At 41.7% G+C, this 18,741-nt stretch overlaps 1 protein-coding gene across 3 annotated transcripts in view; it reads left to right on the forward strand.

The window, feature by feature from the left end:
- The window catches only part of DAAM1 (dishevelled associated activator of morphogenesis 1), a 268,997-nt gene that overhangs the window by 240,789 nt on the left and 9,467 nt on the right, over positions 1-18,741 (forward strand). For all 3 annotated transcript variants that reach the window (XM_089676532.1, XM_089676535.1, XM_089676533.1), the window contains 2 exons: positions 783-914; positions 16,331-16,501. In XM_089676532.1, the coding sequence (XP_089532658.1) occupies positions 783-914; positions 16,331-16,501 (303 nt within the window). The remainder of the gene's footprint in view (positions 1-782; positions 915-16,330; positions 16,502-18,741) is intronic.

Genomic DNA, 18,741 nt, shown 5'->3' on the forward strand with positions numbered 1-18,741 from the left:
AAAGCTCAAGGGCTTTTACCTTCATGCATTCTCTGTTACAGCTAGTGTGGGATCTTCTCCTCCCCGCTTGCTGCCACAGTTTTTTAAAAAAACATGGCTAGCTGGTTGCGGTTTTTTAAAATTGTGACAGCTGGCGGGGAGGAAAGATCCCCTACTAGCTGTTACAATGGGGATTGGGGGGGGGGGGCATTCTGATCTTAACATGCTACACCCTGAATATGGGTGTATTATGTTACGAAAGATGAACATATCCTTTAAAGTACAAAAGCAACGTATTGGTAGAACAGTAATGCAATTACAATTTTTCAGAGAATCCCTTTCCAGCAGATGCAATGTTGAAAATAATCGCACCATGAGATAGGCGGATAGGTCACAGTAGCTGTGATGTTGTTGTGTGTAACACCTAGTTTGCATTTGGAGCCCAAAAATGTCACAGTGACCTGTCCATCACAGTGCTGTTATTGTCAACAGGGCACCTGCTGGAAAGTGGCTTGTAACCTGCACTTCAGGTACATCTACAGTTTGTAATTTGAAGCCTTTCTATTTGTACATAGCCAATTTGTTGGTTGATTTTTATCCTAACTGGCGCTCTCCTTTTTAAGAAGCTTTTGCAGAGGTTTCCAGCTGGATTACTACTAAGAAGCCACTGTGAATGTCAGCAGTCATGGCATGCCTTGAATGTAACTGTTCTTGGAAATGTTGACATTTATGAATTTAGTTCCACTTTAAATACAAAGAAATGTGCAAGAAAGTGATCAGTCTGATTTGTATCCCTTGCCTAGGAGCTGGAATATCAGAAGACTCAGTCCTCTGTGCCTGGGGACAAGTTTGTCTCTGTTGTCAGTCAGTTTATTACTGTCGCTGGCTTCAGCTTCTCAGATGTTGAGGATTTGCTGGGAGAGTCCAAGGAGCTGGTGAGTACACATCTGTGAACGTCTTATACTGCTCTCTATTATTTCCCAGTTGTTCCTAATTCAAACCAATCTCAGCCGGGAGCTGTATGGCCTCCCCTGCATAGGGATTGCACAGCAGAAACTACAGCAAGAATGTAACAAGATTTCTGACTGCAAGCACATTGATGTGAGTTGTTCACATGTTGTGAGCACATTATCCCAGTTCTTGGAAATTTACAGGGGGCTTGTTCTTTGCATGATGGAGAAAATAATGAAGACTAATGTGTTACACTGAAATGCCATTCATTTAAATTTGAATTGCAGTCACTCTGCCCAGTCCAAGGTTAAATACATATAAGGGAGTGGATTTAAGGCCTCGTTCACACCATACATGTATGAACACTGATGGGAAAAACGCACAGGTTTCACTTGCAAACAAACATTTACATTAGTTTTCATGCAGGTCTCAATGAGTTTTATACATCTTGCAGATTCCTGCACAGAAAAAATTCACACGTGATACTAGTGGTGTGAACAGGGTGCATAGAGAACAATTATTTGGTTGGGCCCTTGCAAAACGCGTGGAGAAAAACTGATGTCTCTGCATCATAGTGTGAATGAGGCCTTACTGTCAAAGGATTTGAATTGCTATCTGTCAAGTCCTGAGATATAGGTTACATTCACAGGTAAGGTTGGGAGGGTAGTTAAACCCCTTGGTTAAGCTGTGCTTTACTGTCCCCTAACAGCTAGCCCCTTTAGCTGAAGAGGCAACAACTGGGGGTGGTGTACACATGCTACAGCTGTGATGCTTTGTGGCCATGGCAGGAATTCTACATCTGCCACTCTGCAAGTACCCCACAACCATGTGCAATGTATGTGGTTGCTGCACATTAGTGCAGGATTCATGGGGTTAAAGCATGGCGAAGAGGTGATACAGTGCCTCCTCACCTCCTCTCAAATGCTTTCTGAAGAGTGATCTGAATGCAGAAGCCCACCTTACCACCTGTCCACTGGACCTCGTTCCCTTACAACTACTATGGTCATCCTCTTCTTCTGTTCTTTGCTCTCCCACTCACATCTTCAATCTCTCCCTTCCAGCTGGCACCTTTCCCTCCCCTCTGAAGCATACACAGATCACTCCCATACGTAAAAAGCCTTCACTGGACCCCATCAGCCTGAACAATTTAAGACCCATCTCCCTGCTCCTGTTTACTTCTAACCTTTTAGAATGCTTAGTCTGCAACTGTCTTAGGTCTTACCTCACTGACAACAACCTTCTTGACCCCTCAGTCTGGCTTTCACTTACTACACTCCGCTGAATAATTTACTAACTGCTACAACCAAAGGCCACTACTCCTACTGCTAGACCTCTCTGTAGCCCTTTATACTGTTGACCACCTGCTCCTTCAAGAAAAAAAAAAAACTCCATTCCCTTGGCTTCCAAGAGTCTGGTCTCTCCTAGTTCTCCTCCTACCCATCACAGAACTCCTTCAGTGTTACCTGTAATTCTGTCTCCTCTCCACTTCCTCTTTCTGCCGGGGACCCCCAAGGTTCTGACCTCGTACACCTCCTCCCTTGGTCACTTGATAAACTCTCATGGCTTCCAGTACCATCTCTATGCTGATGACACCCAAATCTGTCTTTCTACTCCTCACTTTGTTCCTTTAATCTCCTCTCGCAATACTAGCTTATTAACTGATGTATCAGCATGGATGTCACACCACTTCCTCAAACTCAGTCGTTCTAAAACTAAGCTCATAATATTCCCTCCAGCCCGCGCCCCCTCTCCTGACTTCTCCATTAAGATCAACAATACAGTTATCCATCCCTCCCCTCATGCCAGGGTACTAGGTGTAATCCTAGACTCCCATCTGTCCTTTCAGTCTCAAATCCAATCGCTGTCCATATCTTGTAGACGTCACCTCCGCAACATCTCCAAATACACCCCTTTTTAACCACTGAAACCACTAAGCAACTTATTCACTCCCTTGTTATCTCTCAACTTGACTATTGTAACTCCCTCCTCATTGGCCTACCTGATCGCAGGCTATCCCCTCTTCAGTCTATCATGAATGCTGCTGCTAGACTCATCCACCTTACTAACCATTCATTGTTCACCACCCCTGTCTGCCAGTCCCTCCAGTGACTTCCCTTTTGCTCAACAAATTAAAATTCAAAACATAAACAATAACATGCATAGCCATTCACGACTCTACCCTGAGCTACATCACCAATCTTGTCTCCAAATAATACCCAAACTGTCCTCTTCGCTCCTCCCAGGACCTCCTGCTCTCTAACTCCTTTGTCTCTTCCTCCCATGCTCATCTACAGGACTTCCCCAGAGCCTCTTTCATCCTCTGGAACTCCCTACCCCAATCTGTCCTGCTATTTCCTACTCTGTCCACTTTTAAGCGATCCTTGAAAACTCATCTTTTCAGGGAAGCCTATCCTGCTTTCTGGTTATAACTAAATCTTTTATTTCTTCCATCAGTTCATCTGCCACAGTTATTACCTTCAGCTCCACCAGACCCTCTCTATTAGATTGTAAGCTTCCAGGTGCAAGACACTCCTAACCCTCTTGTTTTGAATTTGTATTGTTGCTGTATTGCCTCCCTTTATATTGTAATGCGCTGTGCACACTGTTGGCGCCATATAAATCCTGTATAATAATATTGAAGAAAAAAAAATTATTACAAACACAACATTTCAGAGCAGGAACTCGCCCTCCTATTTCCCTCACCATAATTTCCCACACATTGCTGGTGGTTTTAAGCACCAAAACTGAATGTACTGGTTTTCAATCACCCTCTAATTTCAATAAACTGTAAAAGCATGGGAATTAGACCATGGAAAACTTCCAGAATCCCAAGGTCTAGTTGCTATTATACATTCTGTTCAGACCATTCACTTGTACCTTAGGAGTCGCAATGTGAAGACATGCAATTTTTTTTTTTTACCTATCTAATGTTAAAACTTGAAGCAGTATTTCCAAGAAGAGGAATGCTGGTATTGGATGGATGTACTTAGAAAACAGAAAAGCATTATCGTGTGCTATATATATATATATATATATATATATATATATATATATATATATATATATATATATATATATATATATATATACAGTCATGGCCGAAATTGTTGGCACCCTTGATATTTTTCCTGAAAATCAAGTATTTCACACAAAAAAGGTATTGCATTAACACATGTTTTGCTATACACATGTTTATTCCCTTTGTATGTATTGGAACAAATATAAAACAGAGGCAGAAAAGCAAATATGACATAATGTCACACAAAACCCCAAAAATGGGCTGGACAAAAGTATTGGCACCCTTAACTTAATATTTGGTTGCACACCCTTTGGAAAACATAACTGAAATCAGTCGCTTCCTATAACCATCAATAAGCTTCTGACACCTCTCACCCGGAATTTTGGACCACTCTTCCTTTGCAAACAGCTCCAGGTCTCTCTTATTGGAAGGACACCTTTTCCCAACAGCAATTTTAAGATCTCTCCACAGGTGTTCAATGGGATTTAGATCTGGGCTCATTGCTGGCCACTTCAGAACTCTCCAGCGCTTCTTTGCCATCCATTTCTGAGTGCTTTTTGACGTATGTTTGGGGTCATTGTCCTGCTGGAAGACCCAGGATCTTGGACGCAAACCCAGCTTTCTGACACTGGGCCCTACAGTGCGACCCAAAATCCTTTGGTAATCCTCAGATTTCATGATGCCTTGCACACAGTCAAGGCACCCAGTGCCAGAGGCAGCAAAACAACCCCAAAACATCATTGAACCTCCACCATATTTTACCGTAGGTACTGTGTTTTGTTCTTTGTAGGCCTCATTCCGTTTTCGGTAAACAGTAGAATGATGTGCTTTACCGAAAAGCTCTATCTTGGTCTCATCTGTCCACAAGACGTTTTCCCAGAAGGCTTTTGGCTTACTCAAGTACATTTTGGCAAACTGTAGTCTTGCTTTTTTATGTCTCTGTGTCAGCAGTGGGGTCCTCCTGGGTCTCCTGCCATAGCGTTTCATTTCATTTAAATGTCGACGGATAGTTCGCGCTGACACTGATGCTCCCTGAGCCTGCAGGACAGCTTGAATGTCTTTGGAACATGTTTGGGGCTGCTTATCCACCATCCGGACTATTCTGCGTTGCAATCTTTCATCAATTTTCCTCATCCGTCCACGACCAGGGAGATTAGCTACAGTGCCATGGGTTGCAAACTTCTTGATAATGTTGCGCACTGTGGACAAAGGCAAATCTAGTTCTCTGGAGATGGACTTGTAACCTTGAGATTGTTGATATTTTGCCACAATTTTGGTTCTCAGGTCCTCAGACAGTTCTCGTCTCCTCTTTCTGTTGTCCATGCTTAGTGTGGCACAGACAGACACACAATGCAAAGGTTAAGTGAACGTCTCTCCTTTTTATCTGCTTTCAGGTGTGATTTCTATATTGCCCACACCTGTTACTTGCCCCAGGTGAGTTTACAGGAGCATCACATGCTTGTAACATTCTTATTTATCCGCAGTTGTGAAAGGGTGCCAATACTTTTGTCCAGCCCATTTTTGGAGGTTTGTGTGACATTATGTCGAATTTGCTTTTGTTTCCTCCCTTTTTTTGTTTTGTCCCAATACACACAAAGGGAATAAACATGTGTATAGCAAAACATGTGTTAATGCAATACGTTTCGTGAGAAATACATGATTTCCTGGAGAAATATCAAGGGTGCCAACAATTTCGGCCATGACTGTATATATATACACAGTGGGGATCGAAAGTTTGGGCACCCCAGCTAAAAATTTGTATTAATGTGCATAAAGAAGCCAAGGAAAGATGGAAAAATCTCCAAAAGGCATCAAATTACAGATTAGACATTCTTATAATATGTCAACAAAAGTTAGATTTTATTTCCATCATTTACACTTTCAAAATAACAGAAAACAAAAAAATGGCGTCTGCAAAAGTTTGGGCACCCTGCAGAGTTAATATCTTGTACTGCCCCCTTTGGCAAGTATCACAGCTTGTAAACGCTTTTTGCAGCCAGCCAAGAGTCTTTCAATTCTTGTTTGAGGCATCTTTGCCCATTCTTCCTTACAAAAGTCTTCCAGTTCTTTGAGATTTCTGGGCTGTCTGTCACGCACTGCTCTTTTAAGGTCTATCCATAGATTTTCAATTATGTTGAGGTCAGGAGATTGTGAAGGCCATGGCAAAACCTTCAGTTTACGCCTCTTGATGTAATCCCCCGTGGATTTCGAGGTGTGTTTAGGATCATTATCCATTTGTAGAACCCATCCTCTCTTTAACTTCAGCTTTTTCACAGATGGCATCAAGTTACCATCCAAAATTTGCTGAAATTTTATTGAATCCATTTTTCCTTCTACTCGTGAGATGTTCCCTGTGCCACTGGCTGCAACACAACCCCCAAAGCATGATTGATCCAACCCCATGCTTAACAGTTGGACAGAGGTTCTTTTCATTAAATTCTGTGCCCCTTCTTCTCCAAACGTACCTTTGCTCATTCCGGCCAAAAAGTTCAATTTTAACCTCATCGGTCCACAGAACTTGTTTCCAAAATGCATCAGGCTTGTCTATATGTTCATTTGCAAAGTTCAAACGATGATTTTTGTGGTGAGGACGTAGAAGAGGTTTTCTTCTGATGACTCTTCCATGAAGACCATATTTGTACAAGTATCTCTTTATAGTGGAATAGTGTACCACAACTCCAGTGTCTGCCAGATCTTTCTGGAGGGATCGTGCAGTCAAACGTGGGTTTTGAATTGTTTTTCTCACAATCCTGCGAGCTGTTCTGTCTGATATTTTTCTTGGTCTTCCAGATCTTGCTTTAACTTTCACTGTTCCTGATGACTGCCGTTTCTTAATTACGTTCCGAACAGAGGATATTGACATCTGAAAACGCTTTGCTATCTTCTTATAGCCTTCTCCAGCTTTGTGAGCGTCAACTATTTTCAGTTTTCTAGACAACTGCTTAGAAGAACCCATGGTGCTGATTGTTGGGGCAAGGTCAGATGAGTCTGGGCATTTAAAACCTTTGAGATTGACATCACCTGGTCTTGCCAGACGATGATTGAGAACAATCCATGACACTGGCAGGTCTCAGCTTGGCAAAGGGGGCAGTGCATGCTATAAATTCTGCAGGGTGCCCAAACTTTTGCAGACGCCATTTTTTTGTTTTCTGTTATTTTGAAAGTGTAAATGATGGAAATAAAATCTAACTTTTGTTGACATATTATAAGAATGTCTAATCTGTAATTTGATGCCTTTTGGAGATTTTTCCATCTTTCCTTGGCTTCTTTATGCACATTAATACAAATTTTTAGCTGGGGTGCCCAAACTTTCGATCCCCACTGTATACGTTTTTTTTTTTTTTTCCTCATAGTGCTGCCAAGGCCCTCCTGTGTCTCCCACAACCCCCTTCTTCCACAACCCCCCCCCCCCCCAATGGAGAGTGGGGGAAGGGGTTGGTAAATGTCATTTTACTGTCCCCTTTTCTTTATTGAATGAATAACAGTGAATGAGTGGTACCAATCACTCACACTGTGTTCATTCATGACTGTGTTGACTATGCTTGTGAATGAGCAGGAAGCTGCTCAGCACAGAGTGCTTTGCATTCATTCCCTGTCCTGTGCAACTGAGGCTGCAGAGAAAAGGACTGTGGACTCTGTCCTCAGTCCCTTCTTCTTTCTCAAAAGTGAGACATCAGGGGTCCTCTGATATTTAAGCAAAGCCCATCAATGGGGCTCCTAAAATGCTAAAAATAAATATATATATATATAATAAATAAAATAGATAGAAAACTCTACAACTATCCACTGTCCTACTGACACATTCACTCCTCACTGACATAGTCCATGTACTGACAGTGATTGTAACTCTTCCTCAGTATTAAACTAAATAAATAAAAATATAAAAAAAATGTTTTGGCTGCAGTCCAGCTTTAAACATGGAGTTCTTTCTGTGGCAACATAAATGCCACTGCTTCTTGCTTCTCTCAGATCAAGTTTCACTGCAGGAGAAAATCAATATTTTAACTCATTCATTCAGATAAATACTGCTGATAATCTGAATGAACAGTTTGATCTACTATAGCAAAGTAAACAATGAGAGGATGGAGAGAGGGGGTCCCGGACAGCTGTTCTTTGTCCTTCTGTTTTGTGCCACTGGGTCAGGAAACTTCCAGGAACCAAGAAGCCAGTGTGCCTAAAAACAGCTGGCTCCGAACTTTCCCAGGCCTTTTCTATTGATGTCTGTGAATGCTCAGTGTTCTTGCTTTCTTGAAGACTAAGTCCACCTATTGAAAAATAAATAAATAAATGCAACCACATTTGCATAAAAAATGTGGATTTATTATTTTTTTCTGCATATAAACCTGCAAAGTATTGCAGATGCAATCTGTGGCGAGGGGGATCAAAGCACAAGCTGCTGTAGACTTCCTCCAGCTCCATGTTCATTCCAAGTTACATACTTTCAGTTATTGAGCTGGAGGAAGTGTCAATGGACTGCGAATGTGGTGAATACTGCATTTGTGTTCCATTGATAACTACCTGTCTCTTCGCTGTGGTGGCAGACAGGATTTGTCGGTTGTTCATTCACAGATCTCTTTAACCACTTCAAGTCCGGACACTTTCACCCCCTTCCTGTCCAGGTCAATTTTCAGCTTTCAGCGCTATCACACTTTGAATGACAATTGCGCAGTCATGCAACACTGTACCCATATGAATTTTTTAGCATTTTTATGAGACAGATAACTTTTTTTGGTGGCATTTATTCACAACTGGGATTTTTATTTTTTTGCTATATAAATGAAAAAGTCCAAACATTTTGAAAAAAAAAAAAAGTGGTGTTCTAAAATTTTGCAAATCTTTCTTCATAAATCTTGGCCAAAATGTATTCAGCTATCTTTTTGGTTAAAAAAAAAATAACCCAAATTCATTTATAACCAAAAATTATAATTTTTTACAAAAATTTTTTACATTTTTATTTTATTCTTTTAGATTATTTTTTCAACATTCTGTCACCCTAGCAGTACAGTGTCACTATAGTGACACTGCACTACTTGTGGGGGGTGATGATGATTTTTTTTTTTCACTGATTGCTTTAAAACCCATAAAGGCTGTAAAAGCAATAATTTCTCCTTCTCTCTGACTGCATTCTTGCAGCCATTGAGAAATACTGTGTGAGCTGTGATTGGTCACAGCTTGTCACCTGGTACAAGGCTGTTGTGAATAGCCTTGTACCATGTGACCTCCGTGATCATTCACAGATTTCACACATAGTAAGAGATGTCAGCAAGTGACATCTTGCTTACTACTATACATGTGATCACTGATTGGCCAATCAGTGATCACGTGATCTGGACCTCACACAGAGGTCCCATACAGCGATCGGTGTTCTGTGCGCACACAGGCAGTGAATGCGTAGGCCGTTTATAAATGGCCACAAGCTCCTGCACTGCTCCCGTCCGGCCATTTTATGTACATGGGCTGGACGGGAAGTGGTGAAGCGGTTAAATGAATGCTGCACCTGTACAGGTCGAGTCATGCACAGCCGCACAAATTTCAAAAAGGGACAACAGCAACCGGGAAAAAAAGCCCCCACGCCAGACTCTTTAAGGAGACAGGGGTGGCATCTTGACATGGCAGTGGTGTATTTAGCTTTCGTGCTGCATTAGGCAACATGAGAATTGGCTCTCCCCCCCCACGGAGAGACCCTGACACTGACCAACACCTCTCTCCCCCACGAAGAGAGCCTGACATTGACCAACAACATCCCAACTCCCCACCCCCACCCAAGAGAGCCTTCCACTACCACCGCACCCCATACACTAGCAACCCCCACCCCGGCAAGAGATAAGACACTCCCCTTCACAGCTTCAGACATCCCCGTGAACAAGAGTCAGACACCATCAAGCAGTCCGCAGCCTCTCTCAGATCCCATCTGGTCACCATGCTGCATGTGTCCCTTCTTCCATCCCTTCTTTTGGGGGGTGGCACTGCCCCCCTGAAAAATGCCACCCTAGGCAAATGCCTTGTTTGCGTTGTGTTAAATACACCCCTGCATCATGGTACACCCCTGGGTGTAACATGGTATACTTGACATTAAAATGTACAGGCAAAACATTTTTTTGGAGTAGAAAATGACTAAAACACCTGTCAGGTTTAATTGCACTCTGTTGTCCTCAAAGCCACTGCCAACAAGACAAAAATTGATGAGAAATCAACATTTTAGAGTTGTCACCAAAGGTGAGGCTACGAAATCCTCCATTGGGGAAGACTTCACTTCACTTTGGAAGATTCTTCTCCCATTTCCTTTTGAGTCTCCAAGACTGGATGCAAAGAGATTTTTTTTTTTTTTTTAGAACGGGGTACAAGCAGCAAAAAATATTCTGACAGAGGTTTTAACCCTTCCCTTCTAAAACCAAAAACATGTTTTTTTTGCCATATTGGCTAATAGAATCATACTTGCATATTATAGCTGTTGGCTACTAGAATGATTTAAAGCAGAGCTCCAGCCTTTTGTGACCCCCTTCCCTCCCCAGTCTTTTTTATTGGGAAAAATATCCTTTTGCATTTTTTCTGAATTAGCGAGTCCGGATTATTTTGCAGCAGCTTCCCCTTCTTCCTCTGGTGGGAGGCAGGCATTCTTTGACATGACATAAAGGGAGAGTGCTGCTCAGTCAGGGCTACTGTGACCCCTGTGTGTTGAAGCGCCCCCTATAGGGGGTATCGAACAGGCTGGGCTTACAGGAAATAGGCTGAATAAAACTAGGATCGTCCTTCCCAAAGAGGATTGTACTCAGCAGAAAATCAAGAACAGGGCTGGGCTGTGGAGAGAGAAAGTAGACATTACCATTCATTTTTTTTTTTTTAATACAAAGGTTGAAGGATCTAAAAAAAAAAAAAAATTGAGCTCTACTGTAATTTGTACATATATGCTTTAATTTATATTTCCAAATGAATAACAAACTGTAAGGGCACTGATGGAAATATAGGGAACAAGAATGGTATATTTCATAGCACTGAGAATGGTCCGGGCATTGGAGGATTCTAATCCCTATGATTATGATAACATTGCTGCCACGTTTCACCCCTATTTTGTCCCTTTCTGAACCTGAAAATTAGAACTAGATAAACCTGGAAGGTATGACAGATGCTTACGTCTCAGAAAATAGGAATTGTTGTAAATAATGTCAATGAAGGTTCTGTATAATGTACACTTGCTGCAGCTGCAGTGAAGTCATTGCAGCCTGAGGGCCTATGGGAGTGACAGTACACCTGGAGATGGTTGAGGCAGCATTCAAAAGAAGGGGTTGGGGTTGTTGAGGAAAGAAAACCCCTGAGATGAAGAATTTTACTAAGCACATTCCATGCTAGAGCAGACTTGTGAAAAAGGACCTGTCCCAGTAGGTTATACATTTTAACCACTTCCCCACCGCCCTATAGCAGAAATACTGCTACAGGGCGTCATATATCACGTATATATACACATGATTTCCACCTCTGGGTAGGGGGCGCGCGTGCCATCCTACCCACGCCGCCATTGGTGGCTAAGGATGTCAATCACTGGGACCCGGACGGAGATTCCCCACTAGCACCCGGCGATCGTCGGGGAAAGCTGACGGGAGATAACTGTGTGTAAACACAGGTCTCTCTTCTGCCAGCAAGGACATGCTGCTTTGTATTTCTCTGCACAGCATGTCTCCATAGTAAAACACAGACAGCACATGATGTAAAACACAGCACCCAGTTAACCCTTTCATCGCCCCAAATGTTAACCCCTTCCTGTCCAGTGTCATTGGTACAGTGTCAGTGCTTTTTATTTGTACTGATCACTGTATTAGTATAACTGGGGATGTCAGTGGCAGTTAATCAGTTCCCACCCAATTTTAGAATGCCAGCCACGGTCCTGCTATAAGTCGCTGATCGCCGCCATTACTAGTATAAATAAAGATTCCAGTATCTATACCGCCATTTGTAGACACTATAACTTTCACATAAACCAATTAATTTACAATTATTGGGATTTTGTTTTAGCAAAGACATGTAGCAGAATAGAATTTTTTTTGTTTACAAAAATACACAGAGGTGATCAAATACCACCAAAAGAAAGCTATATTTGTAGGGAAACCAAAGGACATAAATTTCATTTTTGTATAGCATTGCATGACTGTGGAATTGTCAGTTAAAGTAACGCAAAAATTTAGCAGTATTGCAAAAGATGGCCTGGTCAGGAAGGGGGGTAAATCCTCTGGAGGGCAAGTGGTTACTTATCTCCAACTAATAGTAACAAGGTATTTATTATTATGCTAAAAAAAAAAAGTCCAATCCAAAAAATGATCAATTATACGACCCAAGTATTTTCCTTATCCCTATGTTACCTGTTGATCCTGCCAGTTCCTTGGTGTTCACTGCATTTCCAGTAGAAAAGATGAGACCACTTGCTGGCCACTGCTGAAATGACTGTACATGGTTGAATGCCTGCTTCTGCCCAGTAAGAAAAGCTCCTTCCCTCCTCTTAGACTTGCTATAGATGATAACAGGAGCAGAGTGCTTTCAGCTTTGCCAGTGCATATTGACTCCCCAAGCACGGGCCACAGAAGGAGAAGGCATAATGAGATGACCTTAGCTGCGGGGTTTTTTTTATACTATCCTATAGCAATGTCTAATCTCATAGGATCAATTGTGTGGTTTGCAGTAAAAACCATTTCACCATTTTTTTTCCCCAATACATTAATTCCCATATCATCAGCTCCATCTACTGGCCAAAATGCAGTATAGTTTTTGCAAAGGGATGTCAGAAAACTGTAGCCCATTTTGCCCACTAGAAGGAGCATACAATGCAGACATTAACTGCTTGGCAACATTTCATTCAGCTTGCATGAATGCTTCTGACAATCATGCAACAAATGTTTTATAAATCGACCCCTAAGTGTAAGTTAAATTCTGGCCAGTGGAAGTGCCATCATGATTTCTCATATTTCCTGGGAACTACAGTAGAGAGATATTTGTCTTTGCTGCAGCCATTGCAAGGAATTATATTTCCTTTGCTTAGCAGTACAAAGATTTCAGTGGGTGTCATGAAGCGACATAGTTGTATTTGTTGACTCACTGGAAAAAAAAGGTTGCAAAGTGATGCAACCTGTCACTGGAACTCCTAGAGACATAAGAAACTGTCCAGGGTTTTAGAAAACCGCCCGTACCCAAAATATCAGCTTTGAGTGGACTAATCCCCCCCCTTTTTTTTTTTCCCCTTTATTCAGGTTAGTTTTTTTTTAATTTGAAAACCAGTAAGTTTCCTTTTTTTTTTTTCCTTCACAAAAACAGTCAAAAAGGAGAAAAAAAAACCAAAACACAACAACAAAGGAGTCTGTCATGCAGGACAGTTGCATTAAAACAACCACTGTGAAGATTAGACTGTGACATTTAACATTGCCATAAATCAGGTTGCCAAATAAAATGCGGATAGGCAATAGAAACTGTTAAAGAGCAACCTAAATCTACTTATTATGTTGTCTCTAGTGGTGAAATTTGCCCTATAAGGGTATCAAGTGTATGGGGCAGCAAGTGGAAAGTGATGAAGTTCAACTCGGGGTTTGCAAGACTATATTCCATTTGGAATAATAGATCTAAGGCTTCTTCGATGGGCACCTCCTGTGCGCTAGGTATAGACCGAGATCTGCCAGTATGGGAGGGGATTTGGTTGACCACATCCGTATTTATCCATATAAAGTGCAGCGTGAATATTAAATAATTGAAGGTAAAATATAACACCAGTGCAAATTGGATAATGTAAATTTCTCAATCAAACATATATGCAAAAATAGTCAATATATAACTAAGTGGTGTGATGAGCAAATATAAATCCATCCAAAAATATCAAAGTGACAAAAAAAAGACAATGTGGGTAAACAAGCAATGTTTTTGTGGCACTACAAGACACAGCAGTATCATGTTCAATTCCAAGCAGGTGCTGTGAAATCCAGTGAAACAGTCCACCACCATTATGCACTCACCAGAAAGCTACTGGTATAGTAGCAATGATATTGATCCCTCAAATGGAGACTCAGAATCTTTAACCAAAAGGACTTCTAAGGAAGAAAGCTCACCACAGGAGCCCAGAAATCGATATATAGTGTAGTACTTTATATAAAATAGATAAAAAACAATCCATGTGGAAGACTGGACAAACGTGTAAACACACATACCAAGATGCCCATAGGCATACCCCTGAGGACGTGCATGCGCATGAAACGCGTTGGGTGTAGTCTACGTGCTGATGTCACGTCACTGCGTCTGTGACCAGGAGCGGTGGCCAGCTTGGTATGTGCGTTTACACGTTTGTCCAGTCTTCCACGTGGATTGTTTTTTGGCCTTAAGCCACTCCTCCACTCAGCACCCTATCCTTGACCAGGTGAAAGGGGGCCAGACTGAGAGTACCAAGCCCGGCCTCCCAAAGTTTCCTAAAGTTACCAGCACAACCTCTGTTTTGTTAGACTAATTTTTCTTGAGATAAAGTGTCATTTACGGCATTAAAAGGGGAAGTAAACTGCACCTGACAGGAAACAAAATCTCCTGCAAGTTAACGTCAATTATGCATCACGAGCTCCGGCTGTCTGACTGGCTGAGCCGCGATGATATCACTTCCACACATGCACACGGGAGTCCCAGGCCACGGCACAGTGCTCTGAAGGGACAGCACAGACATGCCATTTCTTCAGATCGCATGCATCGGCTCTCAAAAAGAGGGGATATCTCCTAAATGGTGCACGTTTAGAGGATATTCATTTTACCTACAGGTAACCTTTTATTATAAGCTCACCTGCAGGTAAAAGTATACAAAAAGCATTTCCTACCACTTTAACCCAGCTAGCCTGAGAGGGAGGAGACGGAGACATCCATTTCTGACTTTTTGATTGTGTAACCATTTTTTTTTTTTTTTTTTACACCTGAAAATTCCAATTTATTTTGTTTAGGTAATCAGTCGCTTCAATGTACAGTTCAAAATGTATTTTCTTTACCTGAAACCTCTTGTGGTTGCATGTGGAAGAAACTACAGCATGTGCAATTAATCTGTATTTACAAGAAAAAAAATACGTTTCTTCTACTATATGTGATGCAACTCTTTGGAAGCACTGAGCTTACTATTTGTGATCATCATTGCGTTAATTCTACTGAAAATCACCCAGGAAGCTCTTACTATTCCAAACTTAGAACTCTGTTCACAAATCCAACACACCAAAGTAGAAAAAACTGTCATAGTGAGACATCATGATTGTGGCTACAATCATGATGCCTGAAGCTGAAGTTTAGTATAAAAAAAAAAAAACAGTATAAGGGACATTACTTCCTATCAGTATGATGTGTCCCTTCTGCTGCTGCCTCTTGCTTTAGTTGATATCTGCTTGCTTTGATGCCACCCCCACTGACGCAATCTGGTGTGGCGGGGGTTTATAGAGCCAAGGAATCTGTCATATGCACTCATCAAGAATGCCAACCCTTTCCGCCACCCTCCACCATTCATAGATCCTGTCTTCATCATTCGTTTGCCTGTCCTCTGTTCATAGATTTTTCATTCACAGAAGCTATAGTACAGCTTCTCTGAAGGGGAGGGAAAGCTGAAAGGGCAGACATAGTCAGCTTTCCTGATGAGTACATATGACAGGTTCCTTGGCTCTGTTAACCCCTGCCACACTGGAAGGTTATAGTAAGCAGGAGCAAGCAGCACAAGGGACACAACCCACCTATAATAAGTAATGGGCCTTGTGCTGGTTTTATTTTTTGACTTAACTTAGGTTTTAGCTCTAAATACTGGTTTATCTTGTCTGCTTACTGGAGGGATCTGAATAGCTCACTTTCATTAAAGAGACTCGAGGAGAAAAAAAACTTTGTTCTGCCTTGCTTATAAAATATGGTTTTCTGAAGTCACATGAAAACACAAATACATCCCCCAGGCACACATATGGTTTCAATAAAGGGCCATGCGGCCACAGAAGGATCCTAGCCACATCAAAGCGCTGGGGGCAAGATCTTTGACTCCTGTGGTGCAGCCTTTGTTTTATGTAGAAGAAACCTGCCTCCTGCTTTACAGTCACTTGTTAGATGAAATAAAAGGTTAACTAAGACATATGCACCAGGTATTCTGTTTACATGCATGTATGCAGCCCCTTGCAGTTTTGAGTTTTATAAATTAGTTTTCCAACAGAAAAGTGCGTTGTTCAACAGCCAATCAAATTCTTTACTATTTGTTTTTTACGTAACCTAAGCTAGAAGAACGTCTGGATTTTGATTGGTTGCTTTAGACGGTGCACTTTCCCTTTAGACATGTTTGATACATGAGTCCCAGTGTAATCTTGGCAGCCATCTTTGGCTTTGTTGTAAGAATAATGTTTCCTGCTTGAATCCCTCTAGTATGTGAAGGCAGCCAAACATTTTGGAGAGGAAACCAACAAGATACAGCCAGATGAGTTCTTTGGGATTTTTGACCAGTTTCTCCAGGCTTTGTCTGAAGCGAAGCAGGAAAACGAGAACATGAGGAAGAGGAAGGAAGAGGAGGAACGGCGGACACGTATGGAGGCACAGGTTAGGAACTCTCACACAAGGAGATTGATCTTTCCAAATTTAAATGAGGTGTGACGGCTCTACCATAAGGCTTTACTAATGCCATTTAAAGTGAACCAGCCAGGAATGGACATTATTAAGTGTCTATTCATCGGTTGTTCTAGTACAACCTTGCCTTTCAAGGATTTGTGTGCTGTTCACTTATTTTCTCCCTACCCTAGGCAAACATTCGGCTGTAAGGACCCACTGCAGGGTGCTCTGTCTCCTGCCTCAGCTCAGGGCTGCTGAAGAAGGGGGAAAAAAAACCTAACAACAAAGAGTTTTTGTAGTCCTCCGTAGACGTACTCTTTTATTTAAAACCCTTCCCATTATATCTGAACAGGTTTCTGTGATAGCCACTGCACTGAACTAGAAGTGTTTAGGTTTTGCTAGTCTCTGTGGCCTGATTCACATGGGCTTCAGCTTGCAAAAGATCAGTGTGAACCGCAAGCTTTGACAAAGCATTTGCAGAGCTTACTGCAAGCTTTTTTGAAGCTTTTAAAGTACCAATCAACCGTTTGTAAATGTTGAACTCAGATGCTGATGGGAGTGCTGATTGCCATTGTAACCAAGCTGCTAGCAGGCTTGCATCAAGAAGTGCTGAAGCCTGCTAGCAACTTGTTTAAAGTCAACACTCCCATTGGGATCTGTGTTCAACATTTACAAACTGGAGCCGAATGGTGCTTTCAAAGCTTTAACAAAACTTGCTGAAAGCTCTGCAAATGCTTTGTCAAAGCTTGCTGTTCACATGGCTCTTATACAAGCTGAAGCCCATGTGACACAGCCCTAAGGGGAGTATTCTAGAGACTGAAGGGCAGACGGAGTGCTGCTCTATCTGTGGAATGTTTACTGACACAAGTGCACTGCTTAGAACATCCAATTATATCCTGTTGGGCTCAGTGTGCCTTTGAAGCTCCTTGTAGAGGGAGATGGTAAATGAACTCTATGCAGTGATTTCAGTCTTTTGCTTATGCTTATAAATTTGCTGGGTGATGATATGCGTCTGATGACGAGCAGAGAGAAGCATGTCTGCAAATGCAGAAAAATATGATTACCTAATGCTGATCTTTGTTTAAGGCTTTGTAACATTTCAATTGTAGTAAATCACACAAGGTCAGTAATACTCCATAGACAATAAAAGCACTGCAAGTTTACATCCGCAGTCGAAGCACATGAGACAAGATCCTTGGAAGTCGATCGTCTGTCTCCGAGTGTTGGCAGATGAGAACATTGCAGAAAGCAGACTATCGAAGTGAAGTCACCGGCATAATATAAACTAAATCTTTAGTCTCCTCTTATTCATTGTCAGTCAGTTCATGTGTTTAATTAACGTGATTGAGTGAGCTTGAGTTCCTGCAAGACAAATGTCAGATGTTCAATAAACAGAACATCTTTAGATCATCATCGCTGGGAGCTTTGAAGTGTCTCTTCCCTCATTGTGGCCAACATAATGGAATGATTTAGCTGTGTTGAGATCCATATGCTGTATCCAGCTATTATAGAATATAAAAATGCACGTTCAGTATTATAGAATACATTTTTCCAATTTATTTGGCTTTTTTGCTGTGGCTTTAATTGATAACAGGGTTTCGTGTTCAGCATATTTTAATAAATGTCATCACTGTCACCACTGTAGCAATGGAGTACAACCAGGAATGGTGTTGGTAAGATGTTCAACACTGGAGTCCCCTTGAGATATCGGGGATGATTTCAAATTTTTCAGCATCCACCCAATGCTGCTGTATTTGGTTTTGGGTGAACTTGGCCTTTAAGACAAATGTAAAGCTGGTCGTAGATGATGCTATTTTCTTTCCTGCAACTATGGAGCTATTGTGGGGGGGGGGGTATATGGTCAGACGTTTGTGGACATCTCACCATCACAGACAAAATGTGGACACTCCAAATGACAGTTCAGTTTGTGCATACAAAGCCAGCTCCATAGACATGGTTTGGTGTGGAGATGCACATGTGGACTGCACAGAGCCCTGACCTCAACCCTTCAGAACACCTTTGAAATTCATTAGAATGCTGATTGTGATCCGGGTCTTCTCATCCAACATCCGTACCTAACTTTAAAAATGTTTTGGCTGAATGGGCACAAACTTCCGCAGCTCTACTTAATAATCTTGTAGGGAGTTCTTCCCAGAAGAGTAAATGCACTTCTAGCCACAAATAGGAGGCCTACCCCATATTAATACCCATGTTTTTGGAATGCTACATCT

The sequence above is a fragment of the Staurois parvus genome, unplaced genomic scaffold, assembly GCF_062004578.1.
Source record: "Staurois parvus isolate SC_StPar_1 unplaced genomic scaffold, SC_StPar_1.0 ptg000171l, whole genome shotgun sequence".
Taxonomy (NCBI): domain Eukaryota; kingdom Metazoa; phylum Chordata; class Amphibia; order Anura; family Ranidae; genus Staurois; species Staurois parvus.